Source organism: Lutzomyia longipalpis, chromosome 1 (genome assembly GCF_024334085.1).
Source record: "Lutzomyia longipalpis isolate SR_M1_2022 chromosome 1, ASM2433408v1".
In the NCBI taxonomy this organism is placed as follows: Eukaryota; Metazoa; Arthropoda; class Insecta; order Diptera; family Psychodidae; genus Lutzomyia; species Lutzomyia longipalpis.
The window spans coordinates 5295310-5316488 of NC_074707.1; the positions used below are offsets into that span (position 1 = coordinate 5295310).

Genomic DNA, 21179 nt, shown 5'->3' on the forward strand with positions numbered 1-21179 from the left:
GATGCCCCATATAACATATAACATATAAAAAGTTCAGATTTTTAGCTATAATAGGGGCTGAGATATCAGCAAAACAAAATTTTGAGGTTATTCAAAATGGCGGACGGAGGGGAGGGGGGGTGGATTTGACCTCATAATCGGATGTCTTCCGGTCGATATTTAAACTTTGCCGTTTACCGCAAGTCTCTATCTATTACCTTTCTCTTGCAATTTAGCGTTGTACTATGGCCGGACGGACGGAAAAAATCTTATTTTTGGCGCATACGTTTTTTGGAATGTGGGGACCCTAATTCGTGCTCATCCCAAGTTTGAGCCCGATCTGACGACTTTCGATTTTGCTCGGTACACAAAAGCTGTGTCTGAAAGAAACACAGCTAAAATAAAGAGTTTTGGATCCATGTTGGGAGGTAATGGGGCATTTGGAAAAATTTGCTGCAACCTCGCTGCGGCAATTGGACGTCCACCCAAAATTGACTGTGACCCACAAATAATACGTGAACTCTCACGTAGTTTCAATAAGTTTTTATTCAACATTCTCTTATGATTGTTTACAATCATGTACAGCAGAAAAATAAGAAGAAGAAAATAGATAAAAATCCAACTTATGCTAAAAAGACACAAAAAGATATTATTTTTAATTTTGGATGCAAGACACGTTTTTTGTTGTTTGTTTCTACATTCTCCAAAAGTAAATAAATTATACAGAAAAATACTTGGTATGCCACGATTGTGGTATACCAACTAAATGTGTGAATTTCCTTAAACACATCCACTTGCTTTCCCATTTTTTTTGGTTACCTTAAAAAACAATTTATAATATATAAAATTAAAACATCATAGATCCTTAAATTATACAAAAAAAAACATCATTATCTCACTGATAGACCCTAAAGTTATTCTCCTCACGATTTATAACAAATAATATATTGTTCTGGTTTATAGTGAATATTCTTTACCATTCTCCAGAAATCCTAGCTTTTTTATTTATTTATTTATTCTTATCTTCTACCTACTGGAGCACCTACATTTTCATCATTATTTACACAATTTTCTTTTTAAATCAAATTTTATTCTTTAAGCTAAAGTTTCTTTTTAACATTATTACAATATTGGTAAATATATATCGTAAATTTTATATATCTTTTTACACATTTAACAATCCCATTATTTACTTTTTTGTCGTATATTATGTATGATTTAGCGCCTGTTGATTTAATGGCAAACATAGCCCGAAAACATTGTCCAAAATGCATAAAGTAGCAATGAGAGGATCACACCTTTGAGAATTTGATGCAACCAGTAAAATCTGCAAAGAAAAATGATTTTTTGTTTTATTGAAAATTTCATTGAAGCTCCTAGAATTCAAGGAAAATAAATTAGATTAAGGGGAAATTCTGATAAAATCTTTTCTTTTTTTTTTCCAACAACTGAAAAGTTGCTGTAAGATTTTGACAGATGGATGTTTTTAAATCGTTCTATTGTCGTTCTAGAAAAGAAAAACAAAAAAATTGTTGTTCAGGAAAATAGAAAGATCCCTGAAGAGGTTTTGAAAAGTAATTTTCCTTCAAAAATACGATTAAAGGTAGAAACAAAATGTAAAATCCTAAAAGATTTTTTCCGGAATACCAAAAATCTTATAACTGACGAATTGTAAGTAAGGAAAAGAAAGGATTTTTATCAGAATCTACTCCAGATTAAATTTATTTTAACTCTTTTTCGTCCCTGGTCGTCTTAGCCTTTGAAATCAGCATCTGGAGCGAAACTACGAAAAAGTTTCATTACGAGCTAATCGCGTTTTCTAGGGTCAAAATCTTGAAATCCTAATTGAATAATTTTTTTTTAAAGAATCGTGATATAAAACAATCAAAATTAATATCATAATCAAGACTAATATTTTGGCATTTTAGCTGTCTATTGGAATTTTGATTAGGGGAGACCGGGGCTAATTAAGTCACTTAAGGGTTTGGAAAAGGCCTAAAATATCATATTTCCTAGCTAGATAGAACAAAATGATCTGAGAAAGAGTTGTAGGGCAGTAAATGTCCTTAAAAATTGAGCTATACATTACGTTTTATCTATTTGGGAAATATGATATTTTTAGCTTTTTCTAAACCCTTAAGTGACTTTTTTAACCCCGGTCTCCCCTACGTTATTTTTTTAATCTAACATTTTCTTAGTAAATTTTATTATATTTCTCATAAAAATAATTTTAGAATTATTTTGTTTCTTTATAAAAACTTGTTGACTTCAATTTAATATTGATAAATTGTGCAAGAAAATTAATTAATAAATGTCTTAAAAATAACGCTTAAAATTGAAGTTTTAACAATACAAAAAAAAATTATAGAAAAAATCAGAACGTCGCTGGAAAGCTGAAAAACTGCATGTCTTTCAATTTTAATGACCTCAATTTCTCACAGGGTTTTATTAAAAATCAAGAACAAAAAAGGATTCAAAAATTATTCAAAGAAGCCTTAAAACTGAGCTTAAGAAACAAGGCAAATTCTTAATTCATAGTAACTGCGAGTTTTAAAGATAAAAAAAAAGTAGAATCATAGGTAAAAAGAATTTAAAGAAGGAAACTTACCTTCGCCACTTTCGCCGCGCAGCATCAAGCGTCGAGAGGTCATCTTTGAAGAGATAAATCCTCATGCCACGAATGTAGAAGTGACAATAGCTGGCCCAATCGATGTCTTTCATGCTGAATTGAAATAAATTTCGATCATTTGGACTCAATTTTCCCCACAGCTGTTGCACATTGTTATTCGTGAAGACCCATTCGTTGTTGCAGAAGAATGAAATGATGTTGGCAAATTTGTGAATCTTCTTGTACACCTTAAGTAACCTGTGTATGTGCGGGAGACATTGCATTTATTTATTTTTTACACCTCTTGAGGATTTTGTTGAAGATTCAAGAAAAAAAGAAACCTTACCTTGGTTTCTGGCCGACACAGAGAGCCAGTGAGTCAATTAACATTGCGGGCAGAAAGTGAAGAAAGATCATGTAGATCTTGTTCACTGTTGCCGATTTGTGCATGCGAAAGCTTAAATACCTGCCAACAGGGATGGGAATAATTAAAAAGAATTCGATTAAACATAAATTAATAAAAATCCAATTATGTATGTGATTGCCAAACTCACCAGATTGCACTTGAGAAGGGATACTCGAAGCCCAACTTGATGTTCAACTCGGTGAAGCGGCCCCATGTGAGGGGATTTTCCACAGATGACACATAATTGAAAATTGGTACATTTTTCTGTTCAATGCTACAAAAGAATAAAAGGAAAAAATGTTAGTTTGTGAATCCTTAAAAATCCTTTTTTAAATTTTAATTTTACCTCTCGCTGTGATTCTTGGCAACATCCCAAGCACTGGCGATTAAAGCATTCACACACATGTCCACGGGTACAATGTTGGCATTAATATCTTTATCACAGTGCATCGTCCTGAGGACTCCGGTACCAGCGCCAGCTACGACGCCGGTCGGACCGTAGAGATTGTCAATCCAGCCACTCACTGGCTCTGAAATTGTCGACGTAATAATTGCTGGCCGGAAGACAGCAACTGGTAGGCCCTTCCCATCGACTCGTACCACGTCCTCTGCAAGAGCCTTTGTGAATGTGTACGTGTTGGGCCATTTTCCAAGTATTCTACAAATTAATGAAAAAGAAAATTTTCATTATTTGTAAATTTTAATGTTTATTTTGCATTTTAAACGAATCCTTTCAAAATATCTTTGAAGTCATAAAAAAACGTTAAAAAATAAATATTGAAATTTTGACACGTTTTTAGAAGCATCCAACGTTAGAAAATGTTCGTCAAAAGTAAGAAATGTAAACCGTCAAATTTTAGAGTTCATGTCAAACTTTAAAACAGAAATATTAAACCTCAAACTGTAAAAAAGGAACGTCAAAACATTTTTAGCGTTAACACTCGGAGGACTTTACTGGTAATTGCTAACAATTGGAACCTTAAAATCGTCACAGAATAAAATCTATTGGACTGATCTCGATGAATTTAGCATCTATGTGTAGGGAATTTTAATTACTTTAAGATAGCAGAAAGAAAATCTCGAGAAAAGTCTTTTCTTTGGAAGATAATTGAGGTCAAAGTCAGAATCCAACGCGGAGGATCAAATTGGTAATAACTACCAGTCAAAATCCCATACATTTTAGCCATTGTTTTGAGGTTATATTTCCCCATATTTCCCAAATGAGGATCTCTTGTTTACTTTTCCTCGGTGAAAATCATTAATGTAGACTTATTTTATTGCCGGAAGTGACTAAAAAGTTACTTGAAGAATCAAAGTTTGTGATACAATTTAGGCGCAATAATAAATTAAACAAAACTTCAGTTAAAAAAGTCGTTTGAATTTGCAATTTTGCATCGATTCTACGCAATTTTTTTCAGTGACGATTTTCTTAATAAAATATTTAGTAATTAGGTGTAGAAATGCTTGAAGGAGATTGAGAATTAGTGAAACTTTCGATCCTCGTTCAATAAATTGATTAATAATTAATTATTTAGCATATTATATCAGCTGGTAGTTATTGCCAATTTAAAGTGTTAAAGAAAAAACGTCAAACCCTTTCAAACGGGATCGTTAAAGTTAAAAAACACTACCAACGTTAAAAAGAAACATTAAACGTAAGAATTATACAATAAATGACTTCTAAACACCCCCTCAAAAATTTCTAGCTACGCACCTAAAAACTTTACTAAAACTGTCATTAAAAATGTCGTAAGTTTTATTACGATCTTGTACGTCTCTTAAACATTAAAAAATCCAGCGATTTTACATCTATTATCTTCTCGTAAAGTTTTTATTGTCAATCATTTTAATAAGTAGTTGTCACTACACATTTTTTTACATTTGCATTTATTTTTAATTGAATCAGAAAATATAATTTAAATATCTTGGAATGCTTGAAGAAGAAACCTAATTCATTTGTAATGAAATGTTAAAGAGAACTTAATAGCTCGGTAATGAAAATAATTAATAAATTAATACGTCTGCTCTTTTTTCTATGAATTTACGTCACATACTATGGATGGAATGTAGGAATTATTGCAAATTTCATTGTTGTGATACAAATACGAATTTAAATTTTAAAATTTGAACTAATATGTAAATTATTGCTCTCTTGCAACAAATTAACTTCTTTTATAAATTTATGCTTCCTAATGAGATTCTTAGAATAACCTATTTTTTTCTAACAAACTGGTAGGAAATATTTTGTAGGAAGAGGGTTTTTTTCGTTGATTAATTTTCCTAATTTGAGGAAATTATCTTAATTATGCCCCGAGTGGTAATGCATAAAGTTTTAATGAAAAGTTGCAGCAATTTTCATTTTCCTCTCTACTGAAACTCTTAAATACCTACCTACCTTTTCAATTTGTATGTATGTACATTATATATATTCTATTAAGCATGATTATGCTTAAAATAGCATGATTTTAATTAATATGATTAAAATGAATAAAAAGAAGTCTCTCAAACGAGGTGATAATCACTTCGCCGGGACATCAAATTGTCACGACAATTGGAGAAACTAAAAATATGTAGAATTAAAATGTAAATTCATTCTAATTACCCCCATTTTAAATACTGACCCACCACCCACACTCATTGGGTGCACTTGTGCATTAAACTCGTGTCTCCTCCTTGAATTAATTGTACAAACTTCCCTATGATTGCTATCACCACAATAAACTTCTTTTGTCCCATAGCAAAAGCTTCGTAAGTTGGATTAATATTAACCGCATTGTTGGTTTAAATGAAAAAAACATTTTATTAATTCTATAAATACCTACATTGCCCATTTCCTCTGTTGCTTAATTATAACAAAATTAGAATGTAGTCTATTTTATCCGTGGGGTATTAATGTTTCAAAATCAATTTCCGCACCTCTTCTACACTAGATTCCGGTCTTTGGCGACGTCTAGTTTGGGTTGCGACACAATTTTTCTTACAATTTCGCGACAAGCTGTGATATGGGCCAATTGACTTGAAGCTAGTTAGTTTTGCTGGGTGAATTTCAATCTCTCCGCATTCTCAAAACACTCTATAAATGAGAAATTCCGTGTGCAATACGCTTAACTTTGTTGTTTTTTTTCTTCCTTCACTTAAATGCGTTTATTGCCAGGTATAATGCAAAAACCTGTCTTTATGAGAGCTTTTTTTGAGACATGACCACCATGTGGATCAACAACACATCTGATATTGCTTCAATTTCCTCTGCGTCAGGTCCGATAAATAAAAGCCCCCCTGCGCCTTATATATATGAGTCTGTTTTGTAAGTTGCAATTAGGGTTGTTGCTGGTTGAAATTTCTCAACTTGTGTCGCGCACAAAATTTTCATTTCGTGATTTTTATTTTAGTAGAGTTATAATTTTTATTTTTTTTGGGAAATTATGCCGTGCGAAGCGAGTTTTTTTTATTTGCACCATCGCTGATAGAAGACACCCACGATGTTGAACAATCTACGCGCGCATAAGCACATAATTTTGATTGGCATGTGGGTCTCTTTCTGTGGGGCTGTGCGAGCCGCCACATACGCGGGGGAGGGGACCCCTCCCTCGTGGAGGGACCGACGATGGGAGAAATGAAAATATCCGGGCCAAAAAAAAATCAAATGGATGGTGCAATGCCTCTCTGAAGCCATTGATCACATTTCTCAAGTTGTGTCCATTGAGGAGAGGTGATAGTGTGTGATGTCAATATTTCACTTTAGTTGTACGATCACTTGAGCCCGCGAATACGTAATAATTGGCCGAGTCGCGCACACACAACCGTCGACACACTGAAATCTTTTTTTTTCGCTTTGCAAACTGCAGACATTCAGTCACATCATAAAACTGCATATTATGAAATGATGCATAATTTTATTGTTTTAATAATGTCAAAATGGTAATCTTCCAGAGCAATCCCACCTACATGCGTATAACTATTTTTTTTTCATCTCTTTTATGTTCATAAAGCTCAAAAGTTCATTAATCGTGAGATTAAGAAGATAAACATAAAAGGATTTTTTAATGGGAGTTTTGAATTCTTTCTTAAAGATCTTCTGAATGCTGTAAAATTCTTATTGTTGAAAATTCTATTCCTTGAAAAGTTTGCAAAATCTTTAAAGGATTATAAGGTATAGGGAATAACCGCTGTCTTGTTTTTTCTTCAAGATTCTTCGCGGGTTGTAAGATTTTGGGTATTCCGTAAAAAAATATTGTAAGATTCTGATAGTTTTTATTTTTCTAACTAGAAAGTTTTGAAGACTTTCCTGGAAGGTTTCTGGAACAGAAAATTACTTATTTTTCAGCGTTTGCACGACAATAGAACTAATATTACAAGCCTCAACCTTTCAGAATCTTACAACAACTTTTAAGTTGCTAAAAAAAGAAATAAAAAGGAAAGATTTTTGATAGAATATATTCCATTCTTAATGTTTTATTTTCTCTAAAATTTTCCTTCATTTAAGATTTTCTCAGAAGAATTCTAGGCTAGAAATTTCAACAATTTAACAATTTTAACTTTTAAATTAAATTAGATTTTGATTTATTCACATTAAATTCTTTCAAGACATATCTTTCATCATAGATCCTTCAAAATTTTCTTCCTTGTAAAGATTTTTCATATTATTGTCCCATTTTGTGTAAAACAAAGAATTCTTTGGACCGGTCCTTAAAAATTCATTCGCCCCATATAACGTTGTAAATAAAAATATTCAATTTCTCGTTATGTCTTTCGCGATATTCTTGCACTTCTTTCAAAGAAAAGTGAGAGTTGAACGTTGGGAGTTAATTTTAAAAAGTGTTTTGCACTTTTTTCTCCCACTCCGCGTGTACACATTCGAAAAAGAAAAATATTAAATAATCTCATTGATAATTATGCCCAACTATATTTCCAAGATTGAAATGAAATAATACAATAAAGCTTATATAGTTAACAATCCTCGATGTCTACTTCATCGCACTTAAAGCCTACATCTAATATATCTTTCCGCACTTCATTAATCTTGACGAATTATTATTAGTTTTTTTTATTAGTACAAGTGCTATGTAATTGTTATCTCCTTGCGTGCATTGAAAGAAAAGAAAAAAAAAAGAAAACGACATTAATTCGCTGAATTCCTCCGTGAAAAAGAGTGTTAAAAAAATGAGGAGTGTCTGCACAGAGTATTGATTCGGACAAAATAGACATAAGAAGTGACGAGAAGAAAGAAAAAAAAATCGAGAGACATGTACAAGTTTTAGCGATTAAGTGGTATGGTGTGGTATGGATGTGCGAGAGTGCTTAGTGAAACTATCAAAATAGAGAAATAAATAAGAGGAAGTTGCGATTAAAGTGGGTCACTGGCTGCTCCAGTGTGTAATTTAATAATAAAATTCAATCAAAAAATTCTTTGCACGCCGTCGTTCATTTCTCGCGTGGCGATTAGATTAAATCCTTTTTGGGTCTCTTTCTCACTCTACCCCATTGTATCCATCTCACATGATCTTATCTCATTGCAAAGAGGGTTTATCATTTTGGTATTTATTTGATTTTCTCTTTGGCTCCTCTTTGAAAAGCCCGCCGCACCTTCGGGTGCATTCGGATGCTCTCGTTGCGTCCAATCAAATATATTTACGAAAGAATTCAGCAAAATGATCAACCTCTAAAGATTCTTTGCTCAAAGGCGAATCATTCAGGCACACAGATATTGTGTGACCGGTATGAATGGATGATGTATTCTCTCATCTTCTTTAGTTCAACAATTTGAATATACCCCCACAGAAAAGGCCCCATTTATTTTATCTATAAATATAACAGTGATAAAAAACTTACGTCGGTGTGATTTCCTCCAGAGATTTGTCATCCAATTTTTCAATCAATGTGTCCAAATCATTGAATTGGATGGGATAATTGTAGAACTTCTCCTCTATATGTCGCAAATGACAATTAGCGTAGGCGGTTGAGACGTGAATAACGGCCTGCAAGTTTAAGAAAAAAAATCAATAATTAAGGATTTTTTAAAAGAAAATGCAACACCATTAAAAATGAGATTTTTTAATGAGAAATTTATCACAAAAACTTCCCAGAAAAATCATTAAATATGCATGCTTGCATTTGCGTCACTTAATTTCCTCACATAAAATCAATAAATTCTTGCAAAATTCCATGAAAAATCAATTAAACGATGATGCACAAAATATATACGTGCATCTGTGGGCGAGAGATTAGTTAATAAATTAATTAAGTACATGGCGTCAATCATTTACAAAACCACACACTATAAACTACTTCATTCATCAATGGACACATTCCACGGAGGGACAATAAAAAAATAAACTGCCAAATTAAGTTATTTGTGTGGAAAAGTGAAATTTATTGTATATGCTGTTCAATCATAAAATTAATGTCTGCAATGAATTTTTCTAAAAGCGTAAAACCAATAAAGGTACTTTGCAAAATAAACGCAAAAATTTCTCTGCACGAAATTGAATCGTAAATCCATGCTTACGTGTCAAAGAAAGGTCATGTAAAACCGCAATGAGTTTAAACTTATTTGCTGTTTAAATAAAATCAACCCAGGTTTCATTGAGAAAATGAGGCGAAGAATAAAAAATCAATTTGCAAGAGAATTTTCTTAATATTAGTTGGTATACCACAATCGTGGCATACCAAGTATTGTAATCGTCGGAAAAACCGACTACCTCAGATCGGGCTCAAACTTGGTATGAGCACGTTTCAGACAACCCACATTCCAAAAATGGTGGTGGAAAATTTTTGATCCGGCCGGCCTGCCGTCCTGCCGTCCTGCCGGCCTGCCGTCCGGGACTCTAAACTTTGCCTTATATCTCGAGAACGGTGAGAGATAGAGCCTTCAGGTTTGAAGTTTTCTATAGAAATGTGGGTGTAAAATTTCATTTTTTTGCATTTTCAAAATCCAAGATGGCCGCCATCCGCCATTTTGAAATACTGTCAACCAGTTTCCTTATAGCTAGAGGTCTGAAACTTTAGTATGTTGTAGTGCTCAGTGAGATGTTTTCATCGATAACTCATACTTGAAAATCGGTCAAGCGGTTTAGCAAATATGGCGACCTAAAGCAAAAAGTGTTTTTTCAATATAACTTGAGAACGGCTTGACCGATTTTGACCATCTTGGTATCAAATGAAAGGTATTGAGAAGCCCTACAACTGTCTAGAATATTCCAAGTTCCTAAAAAGGCCACAAGAGGCGCTAAAATCAAAAACAAAAATTGCCTAACTTTAAGGGGCAATATCTCCGAATCCCCATCATCGATTTCCTTTAAATTTTGATATGTTGTAGCCTGACTCAATATCTATCACCAGTCCGAAAATGAAGAAAATCTATGTCGCCGTTTAGAAGATATAGCCATTTGAAAATTTCTTGAATTTGAAAAGTTCTAAGAGCCATATCTCTTGAACGGTCTGTCCGATTTTGCTCACTTTGGTATCTAATTAAAGGTTTTGCAATACCCTATAACTTTCTGGAACATCAGAAACCTCTAGAACCATTCCTTGAGGACAAAAAGTGCAAAAAACTGTTTTTGTTGAACAAAAATCCGCCATTTTTTGTTCTGGAGGTGACCTTGAAATGTATCGAAATATACATCAGATTATAGCTTATTTCAATAGCTTTCCATAACTAGTCAAAAAATTTCTGTAGGTCTATTAGAACTAAAGATATAAGCATTTTAATCTGTCAAATTGCTAAATTTTACAAAAAAATAGACTTTGCCTACTAATACTACTCACAAATTAAATTACAACGCATAGACTGACCCATCCGCGTTGTGGTATACCAACTCTAATAACTGGACGCGTTATGATTGACTTTTTGTTGCTTTTGACAATTCAGAATTCGGTAAACAGGATGAAGATTTTGTATCAAATTTATTTAATTTGAGATGATTTTATCTAATGAATTTCCTGAGTATTTATCTGCATTCAAATATTCTTTAAGAAAATATAAACATTCTAAGGAATCTCCATGATTAAATTGCTTAAGAATCACTTGAGATTATTTGAAAATAACATCACGATTTATTATATTGAAATTTGATACATTTATTTATTATTTTAGCGATTAAATTTCTTTTGAAGCTCTAGATAACAATTATAGCACATTTCTTAATTCATTTCCCTTCGTTTTTTTTATTTGTCTGCACTTCCACAAAATTATTATAAACAAACAGAACCTTAAAAGCTCTCGCAAAAACGTTTTCTTTTAAAGAAATTTGTTTATTCAATTAAAGCAAAAGTCAATTAATTTATTCTTTAGATTTCAACACAATTTTCTTAATTATTTATAGCATTTTTTTTTTGTTAGAGTATCAACAAATCTTAGAGTTAAGTCTCGATTTACGTCAAGGATTTAATATTTAGAAAAAAAAATCATTAAGCAGCGAATCATTAGGTCTGATTACATCCTTAAAAATCATTTAGTAAAAGCATTAGTGATTCATCTGAAGACCCAAAGGCAATTAATACCTATCAGTCATACGTGAGACATTAGTTATTTACTGAATAGCTCACAATAATGACAGAAATATATATAAAAGAGATAAAATTCTATTGATTTTTCGACTAAAGAGTTGTATGAATAAGATAGAATAAGGCAAACATTTTCACGTGCAAATATTGTTGGTTGAGCATCGCGCATAAGAGTGAAAAATGTGTTATGAACTGATTGATGGCATAAGATGGTGTCATCCAGCATCCGTTTGTCGTTCATTTTTCCTCCATTTACGAGAATTCATAAAAATCCAGGTAAAAATCCCCAACGTAGGTACCTTTGCAAGTCATTAATAAATGCTGTTTACTCAACAATTTGTCCATAATCTTTTTCACACGGCACCTTTTTTTTCTCTCCTCCTTATAGTTATATTATTTTAGTGTTCAAATTGTGAACAAATTCACGACCGTCTCATTTCCCTTACATATTTTTTCGCCTCTAAAACACGTGTTAAAAAAAAAGAAAAAGAGTGGTTAATGATGAAATTTATTGACTTGCCAATTAATTTCTTTCCGTCTCTCACCCAACGATATATCTTACACTGTTAAAATATTATGCGTAAACAGTCTTATATTGATTTGAAATATTATTCAAGGTGAGATGATCACTTTTTTACTGCTCTTTAGGTTTTTCCCAGGAAGGTCACATTCATTTCACACGGGTAAACTTTCTTCTAAAAGCTCGCGCGCGCCTTTGTCGGCAAAATGATGGCCAAAGCTTTTTTTTTCTTTGAGCATTTCTGCTCAATATATTTTTGCAATGCAGAATTCCTTTTCTTTCTCTTTTGTGTTTGGCTGAAGAAATAATAACAACATGTGTGCGGCAATTTGTATGACAAGGTCTAGGTATTGAACTAAATTTTTGCTAATTTTCCATCAATCAATCAAATGTTGAGAAGAAACAAAGATATGTCTTTTCTATGCTACACGAATGACCTTCAATTTGGGCACCAATTTCTTCTGCCAAATTGGCAAATCCTTGAGCTAAAAATTCGGGATAAAAGCACAAGGTTTTGTGAGTGAAAGATTAGGGTTAGAGAGCATGAGAGCATTGAGGTAGGAGCCAATATATGGGCTATATGTAGACTTGGTGTGTGCAAAAGTGGCACAAGAAGAAAAAAAAAGACAACGTGGTGTGATTAAAGCGCGTTTCCCTTTGCAAACTCATTGACCATTGAGGAGGCTCAAGCTCGATGGATACTGTATGTGACATAAGAAGCAGCAGCAATTTGTGTTACGTTGCCATATGTTAGTATTATTACATAAAATATATTATCATTTTTTTCTTCACTCCAACCTCACCAATACCGCCACATTCATGACCACCACTGTGTGTAGTCAGGACCCCCATCCATATCTTGTGATAAAATATTTATGTGTATCAAAAATCCATAATATTTTGGTTCACGCATTGGTGGCAACAGAAATGCAGTTGAATACTTAAAATGTGTGTTACGACGGGGAGGCGTCATCGGTTTTTTTTTGTGTGTGCCTCCAAGCGAGAGGAATGGTGGCAATGACTCAATTTGATTCGTATATATATATATGCATATTTGGCACACAATAAAAAAGGTCTCCGAAGAGGTCGATTTTTGCACGTAAAGAGAAATGACTAAAAAGCAAAAAAATTCGTGGGCTACGCGATCTTCTTTAGCCTTGTTCTTTAATTGCATTCGATATTTAGGCATTTCTCGGGATTTCCCAGCACTTTTGATTTCCTTTCGCGAGCTATTTGACCGTGATCGTGCAAAAGATCACCACGTGAAGTGATCACCTCAATTTGATAAATGGTTATGCTTTTTCTTTTATTTTTTTTTACTTTGGAATTTCTAGAATGACGACACTGCAAAATTCATGTCAATGAGCATTTATTTTGCTAAAAATAATTCGTTAATTTAATTAAATCTTAAGTGAAATAGTTTAGTGAGTTTAGTTGTTTTGTTTCTTTTAACAGATCGCTTGAAAGTAAGGATATGGCAGAAAAGTTTTCCTCTAATTGAAAATAAAGCAGAAATGATTTTCTTTATTTAAGGAATTACTTTGAATTTGCTTGAGATTTTTCTTAAAATAAAAGGGGAGTTAGTTCTTAGTTCCAAGTTGAGTAGGTTTTCTTTCTTAAAACGAATTTTCCCTGGAATTTTCTATAAAATGACTCTAAAATCTTTTTTATCCTCTAATATAAGCTTCTTTATGTTTTTTCGGAAAAGAATTGAAAAGCTTTAAGATTAAATGGTTAGAATACATTTATAATGTCTTCCAAACACATCTAGAAGAAATTTCCCAACATTCAACATCAAATGATTGTTTTGCAGAATTTTCATACAACATTAATCGAAATTCTGACGGTTTTTACTTTAATTTTTTGGTTAATGAAAATTATTAATTTTCCAAAAAAAATTAATAGAAAATATCTCGATGTTTGTCTAATTTTTCCCAAGCTTTTGCACTTCTTTTTTTCTACTTGTTGTTAACTCTAAACTTGATTGGTAAAAATTCTTTTATTTGCAAAAGATCACCACGTGAAGTGATCACCTCAATTTGATAAATGGTTATGCTTTTTCTTTTATTTTTTTTTACTTTGGAATTTCTAGAATGACGACACTGCAAAATTCATGTCAATGAGCATTTATTTTGCTAAAAATAATTCGTTAATTTAATTAAATCTTAAGTGAAATAGTTTAGTGAGTTTAGTTGTTTTGTTTCTTTTAACAGATCGCTTGAAAGTAAGGATATGGCAGAAAAGTTTTCCTCTAATTGAAAATAAAGCAGAAATGATTTTCTTTATTTAAGGAATTACTTTGAATTTGCTTGAGATTTTTCTTAAAATAAAAGGGGAGTTAGTTCTTAGTTCCAAGTTGAGTAGGTTTTCTTTCTTAAAACGAATTTTCCCTGGAATTTTCTATAAAATGACTCTAAAATCTTTTTTATCCTCTAATATAAGCTTCTTTATGTTTTTTCGGAAAAGAATTGAAAAGCTTTAAGATTAAATGGTTAGAATACATTTATAATGTCTTCCAAACACATCTAGAAGAAATTTCCCAACATTCAACATCAAATGATTGTTTTGCAGAATTTTCATACAACATTAATCGAAATTCTGACGGTTTTTACTTTAATTTTTTGGTTAATGAAAATTATTAATTTTCCAAAAAAAATTAATAGAAAATATCTCGATGTTTGTCTAATTTTTCCCAAGCTTTTGCACTTCTTTTTTTCTACTTGTTGTTAACTCTAAACTTGATTGGTAAAAATTCTTTTATTTTTCTTTAAAAAATTCATGAATTAAACATTCTATTTATGCTTTTCTTATAACCAAGGACAAGAGGAAAATCTGAAATAAAGTTAGTTTCTGAATTTTTCCAGAGCTTCTGCTGAAGCTTTAGTAATTATTTTCTTCTGTCCAATGCCTTAAAATACAACATTATTCAACAAGACATATAGCACACAAATTTTTGACTAAAAGAAGCTTTAAAATATTTCTCAGAAGCTGAGCTTTTAACCCCAATATGTATTAAAAAGCTCAAATCAGATGAGTTAGAAAAAAAAATTAAAAAATCTATTTTCCATTGAGAAAAAAATCTGGTTAGGAGATAAAAATTTCCTATAAAATAATCAAGCGATTAAGCATTTATAGCAATTTAATAAAACTAACAAAATTAATTCAATTAAATGCATATACATGGGTAAGCACAAGCAATCATCTCTCGTGTGGTACAATGTAGCCCAACTACAGCCCTGTGAGGTATATCTCTCACGATGGACGATTGTCGCATACATATACGAAATATTGTGTAACTCCTATTTCACGAAAGAGAATGATGTAAAAGGTGAAAATAAAAACAAAATATTTTCGGTGCTATGTGTCCGCAGTGAGGTACGCAGATGTCTGTTTAAATTTTTACCACACCATCTTTAATGGTGCGATTCACCTGAGTTGTGTATATCGCCCGTATGTTTGGGTTGATAATGTTTGGGAGAGACTTTCTCAACACACCGACGAAAGTCTGCCCAAATATTGCGGCTGATCGAGATATTATGAATATACATATGTCGCTTTTGTTCCCACCTTGCGCGCTCGTTCATACCAATGGTCCGTGTTAAATGTGTCAAGGCCGTGAAGAGCGGACGCTCCTCTTCGTGGAGCGCCGAAAGAAACATGGAGGAAGTACCATTAGATGGATATATGTACATATGTAGGTATGATTATGTAGGTGCTATATACAAATGGGAGGGCCGCATGTTAAGTTAAATCCTATCTTACCTTCAATTGCTTCATGTGCTGACATAGGTTGAGCATATCTCTCGTGCCGTGAACATTGATACCGACCGCAAGTTTGAGTTTCTCGTCGAAGCGCACCGTGGCGGCTGCATGGAAGACAATGTTCACGTTGGAGATTAGCGTCTGCCGATCTGTCAACTTCAGACCGAGACCGGCTATTGCACAATCGCCTGGTATTGCAACAATTTTGTGTCGAAATTTAGGCACTTCATCTCTTAATTTGTTGAAAACCTGTCGTCAAAAAAAGTACACGCATTTCACAAAAATCGCCCAAAAAGAAATGAAGATGAACAGGAGACTTCAATGCTCCCATCACGGGGGCAGATGAGTCGCAGTGTGTTAAATTGCACGCTACACATGGTGATTGAATAAATTACGCTTCTGTACTTATTTATTTACGTTATCATTGCCTTTAATTGTTCTCTACAAAAGCAATTAAAATTCTTCAACTGGGATTTTACTATATATTTAAAAAAAAAGTAGAAGCTGCATTATATACTTGATAACAGAATAATTTAATTTTTTATTTGAATTTGATTGACATGCAACAAGACAAATTTTAATTTTTAATTCGAGACGAAACAAACGTTTATCAATTAAAAAAAATAATACTGGGAGATTTCTAAAGATGATTTTTTAGAAAGAGAATTAAACGAACTTTTTATCATTTTAACTCACGTGATGATGGAATATCAATGATGGAAATCTAGTGACGATGTTCACATTTCAATGCTTCCAATATTTTCTTTTTAACATTATTGCTGCGTATTTCTTCTGATTAATCTAAAGTGAATTTCTAAAATTATTAAAATAAAATTGAACAACTCAAAATCTTCAAATTCTCCCTGTGTATTGATGAAAGTAATGTACTAAATTCTTTCCAATGAAAATGAAAACAAGTTGAAAAGCAACATAATTTAATAGGCAAAAAAGTATGATTTTTATCGTCAATAAAATAAAAATTTCATTCACAAATGATGGGGGTTTTATGGTGATACGTTACATTAAGAAAAAAATTTCTTATTTTGTGTGCTTTTTTTTACGGAGAAAAAGATTATTTTGTTGGTGTCTCACAAAAACCTTCGAATCAACACACCAACCCCCTCTTTGCTATGTTTTCTTGTATATTTTAGCAATATTTACATTGCATATTTAATGAAAAATTCGCTCTTTACGTAAGAGACAAAAAAAATGGCAGTATATACGCGTAATTTAACCACACTTCTACTCAAGATATTTTTGCACGGGAGAAAGAAATGTGCCCAAAAAGGTCAAAAGGCACTTACCGGATCATCAAATATTTCTTCAATGCGGGTGTGAATATCTTTTCCTTTCTTGGGTCGTACAAGAATGTAGATGTTTTCAATTCCTGTGCATGCTCTTAGTAATTTATCAATTAGAATTTTTCCCATAAAACCTACAAGGAAATAAAAATTGAGAAATTGTTTTCAGTAAATAAATAAAATGTCACGTGCTGCGTGAGAATTTATTACGCATTAGATAAGCTATATAATGTTTTTATTTACCTGTAGCCCCTGTGATGAAGAGATTCTTTCCATGGTAGAATTTCTGTATGACTGACCTATCATTTGTGTCCTCTGAATTTTCTCTCAGTTCCAATTCTCGTGTTATTTTAAGGTTCTCCTCATTCTTCCGCGCCACAATGTCCATTGTGATGGTCTGCAAGTGTTATGAAAGTATATAAATACATTAGAAGATGAATTTATAATTAATATCTCTTTCTCCACAATTATTCACACACTATGGGGATTTTTTTTGGGTCAGACATTTGGTTTTTTTTTTGGGATGTCTGTGAGTATCTCCTCTTATGATTTCGCATTGGTTATTTCTTTCTCTTTCTCTATCTCTCTGGCTAAATCACTGAAACGGAAATTCGCACTTGAATACGATTTCACTGTCCATAACTACCTATAGCTACTTATGAGATTACAATGAGAGCCATTTTGCAAGAGAGAGGAATGTTAGAAAGATTTAGAATATTAATGATTCTTGGTTATTATTTTCTTCACACTTCAATCCAATAAGCATCGAAGATTAAGTAGAACGTTACTAATGTTGTAAAGTAATGCTCTATATTTCACTTGATGATTCTGAAATAGGTAGTTGCTGTTGTTGAGTATTTTAGCTGTGATTCTTTCTTCAAAGAAGCACAGTTTTTAATGCTTGTTTTAAACTAGAAGTTCTAACTTGAAATTCTTCTAGTAAAAACATTAAATTAAGATTCTACAAAAAAGATAATTTAAAATGATTTTTGTGGTTCTTAAAAGCTTTAAAAACTCTGCAGAAAGAGGAGCTTTTAAAAGAAAATTAGAATAAGGAAAGAAACAGCAAAAATCAAAGTTATTTTTCTCATTTTTTTAAAGACTTAAAAATCCGATTTTTAAAAGAAATTTTGAGATTACTCACGATTGTTTATCTAAAATTGATTGTTTATTATCAGTTCTTTAATAATTAAATAGGAGCTTGTGGTAAATATTTAGCACAAGATTAGGCATAAAAATTTAATTTTAAAATTAATGAAACCAAAATGTTTCCTCTTAAATTATTCAAATAACTTCTAGAATTTTCTTCTTATATCCATAACAGGTGTTCAAAGACATTCCGAATAGCCTCCAAAGCAAGGTACAAGAAGAAGACAGACTCTGTGATATATTCAAGGTAAAGTGCACCATTCAGTATAAGAATTTCATTGATCCAACACCACAGAGATGATTTTATAATAAATTATGTGACGATAAATGATGAGGAAGATGCGATGTCTGTGTGTTAAAAGATGCGTCTAAAGGAATGCATCCATATAGAAGATCTTTAACCATCTCTGGATGGTTTTTTGTAGCAACAAAACGATATACATTATCACGTTATGTACAAAATAGTAGGTATATCATATAATACCGTTGGATCGCACCACTATTGTGGGTCAGTTGCCTCAATGTACATTGTAATTCAGTTATAGAAGTGTTTTTCTTTAATTCTCAATTCTCTTTCTCTCTTCTCACTTTTCCTTCTCATTTCGTATGTCTTGTTACCTTCTATACATATGTATGTGCAGGTATTCAATTTTCCTCATTTTTTGTTGATTTCGAGGGGAATCAATAGCTCATGCACCGATCGCCCGCGCAAATAAACGTTGGAATGAGAAATGAGAAACTTTCCATATCACCCACTTAATGCGATGAAGTAATTTTGATGGAATTAGCGGGAGATTTCATAGCATTGCTAATTCATTAGTAATTCAGTTAATGTACTTTTATGACATATTCCCCCAATAGACGATGGAGAATCTCTTGTGTGTGGCACTTATTGGTGCGCGCACCGCGAGAATGCAAATTCAACGACGCGCATCTTGGTCCGTTGATCGATTGACAAAGTAATACGTACAAGAAATTACAAGGAGACAACCACAGGAGGGGTCTCCGCCCCACAAACTCCGCCATATATCGTGCCAATATCGGTACTTTCTTTGTTGCGCTATATTTAACAAATAATTGCTCACCGGTCGTCAGAGAGTTTGCTCATTTCAAATACATTCGAAATCCCCTTCTTGTGATTATCTTGCAATTGGCAGGAGTGATATTCGCACTCAAATGCACGCGGTTATGGATGCATAATTTCTCTTTATACGAGCTCCAATCGTTACACTTCTTCACTGCAAAAGCATTTTCATTTCTTCGTTGCACTGCGTACGGTTAAGTTTTTTTTTTTTCATTAATTAATATTTATCGCATTTTTCGAGCATAACATGAGATTTATGATTTCTTTTAATTCACTTATAAGTTTTGCAAAACTTTGTCTAGATAACCACAGACATCACACGTTAAAGAAATAAAAAAAAATATATATATTTAAGAGAACGTGGTAAAAGAAAAATCAGAGGTATAAAATAAAATAAATCTTTTAGACAAAAAAGTGATAATTCTTTGCAGAAGCTTATCCAAGGTGCAACAATTAAGAAATTTATTTGTTTTTAATTTTAATGATACTTTCATAAAATTTTTTTATCTATTCTCATAAAATTCTTATATAAAGAATTTCATTGAGAAAAAAAAGTTATTATCTTTCTTTTTAAGTGTCTTAATTTAATATCTATTTGTTAATTAAAACATTACTTTTTCATCGTCTTTTTTTAAACATTTTATTGTCGTTTTTTTTAATTTATTGATCGTTAAAAATATGCATTCAAATGAAATTTCTTTTAAACAATTTCCAAATAATTTATCTGTTTTTACTTAAGAGATTTAATTAGAAAAAGCAAAATACATGGATAATTGGATGTTTAACTTACTTGATTTCTTCTAATTTTACTTTATTGTTCTTGGATATTCTTACTTTTAATATAAATAAAAAGGAAAGACAAGCAAACACATGAAAGTTGCCAAAACAAATTTTATTTAGTTTATTAATTAGAACATTTTTAGGAATTAGTTTTATTGTAATTAGTGCCTTAAAAAATTAAAGAAAAAATTAACTGCAAATTTTAATATTAAATTTAACCTTCTAACAAACAGGAAACTCTAAAGAAAAGTTTACAAAATTGTCTTCAATTAGTAGAAATAATTTATGGGCTTTAAGAATAATCTTCTTTTACTTTTGAATATTTAATTACAACCACCTGCATCCAATAAAAGTAATTTAATAATTAGTTGGTATACCACAATCGTGGCATACCAAGTATTTTCTTTTTAAATTAAAAAATTATGTTTATAGATTTAATAAAAATGGACAATTGAGTTCTATTCAGGTGCTCATGAAAACTAAAAATTTTCAATTTAAAATTATTGTGAAGATAATAAAGATGTTTATTATCTAATTGCAACCTTCTATATTATTTTTCTCTAACATTCAAATTAATGGAGAAAAGATTTAATGGTTCACTTAAAAATTTAATTTCACTTTTTAAACTTTGAATAATTATACTCTTTACTCCCATAAATTGGTTTAATAAAACTAATGGTTTAAAGCAATGAGAGTATACAGATAAGATGCTTTTTTTAATTGACTGCATTTTCGATGTTCTTTTAAACTATGAATTCTCACAGTCCTTTAAAATAAGATTGTAAGTTATTATATAAGAACAATAGATTTTTCATAAAGACTATCTCCATGTGTGAGTCTTTAAACTTGCTTAAGACGTGCTTTAAATATTCTAAATCTGTTTTAGATTCAAATCTTCAGTGTATCAAGAAATTTTATTTATTTCGGACTTTTTTTTAACAATGTTGGGGTCGATCCGGTTAAAAAATTTTCTTTTATTACCCAAATATTTTTAGTATTCTCTGGAAAAATCTTAAAAGATTTTGACAATTTGTTTCCTTCCGTAATCCTGTTTTTAAAGGAAAATACTTAACTTTTCTTGGGCTCTT

At 31.8% G+C, this 21179-nt stretch overlaps 2 protein-coding genes across 2 annotated transcripts in view; both read right to left on the bottom strand.

Annotated features, from left to right (window-relative positions):
• Positions 1–21179, bottom strand: part of LOC129786719 (glutamate-rich protein 2) — an 871459-nt gene that overhangs the window by 449358 nt on the left and 400922 nt on the right. The window lies entirely within an intron of this gene.
• LOC129786668 (fatty acyl-CoA reductase wat-like) lies at positions 508–17471 on the bottom strand. The gene is made up of 9 exons (XM_055821834.1): positions 17322–17471; positions 17082–17212; positions 15778–16026; positions 8823–8968; positions 3340–3651; positions 3142–3267; positions 2934–3053; positions 2588–2845; positions 508–1306 (listed from the first exon to the last, which is right to left on the bottom strand). Exons 1-9 carry the CDS (start codon positions 17464–17466, stop codon positions 1213–1215), a joined length of 1581 nt encoding a protein of 526 aa, XP_055677809.1. The 5' UTR covers positions 17467–17471; the 3' UTR covers positions 508–1212.

Excerpts from the sequence above, each read along its gene's own strand:
- LOC129786668 (XM_055821834.1), bottom strand. The coding sequence starts at position 17,466 with ATGGACATTGTGGCGCGGAAGAATGAGGAGAACCTTAAAATAACACGA. Across the intron at positions 16,027-17,081 it reads AAGAAATATTTGATGATCCG|GTTTTCAACAAATTAAGAGA; the intron begins GTAAGTGCCTTT and ends TTTTGACGACAG. Across the intron at positions 3,054-3,141 it reads CCCTTCTCAAGTGCAATCTG|GTATTTAAGCTTTCGCATGC; the intron begins GTGAGTTTGGCA and ends CCCTGTTGGCAG.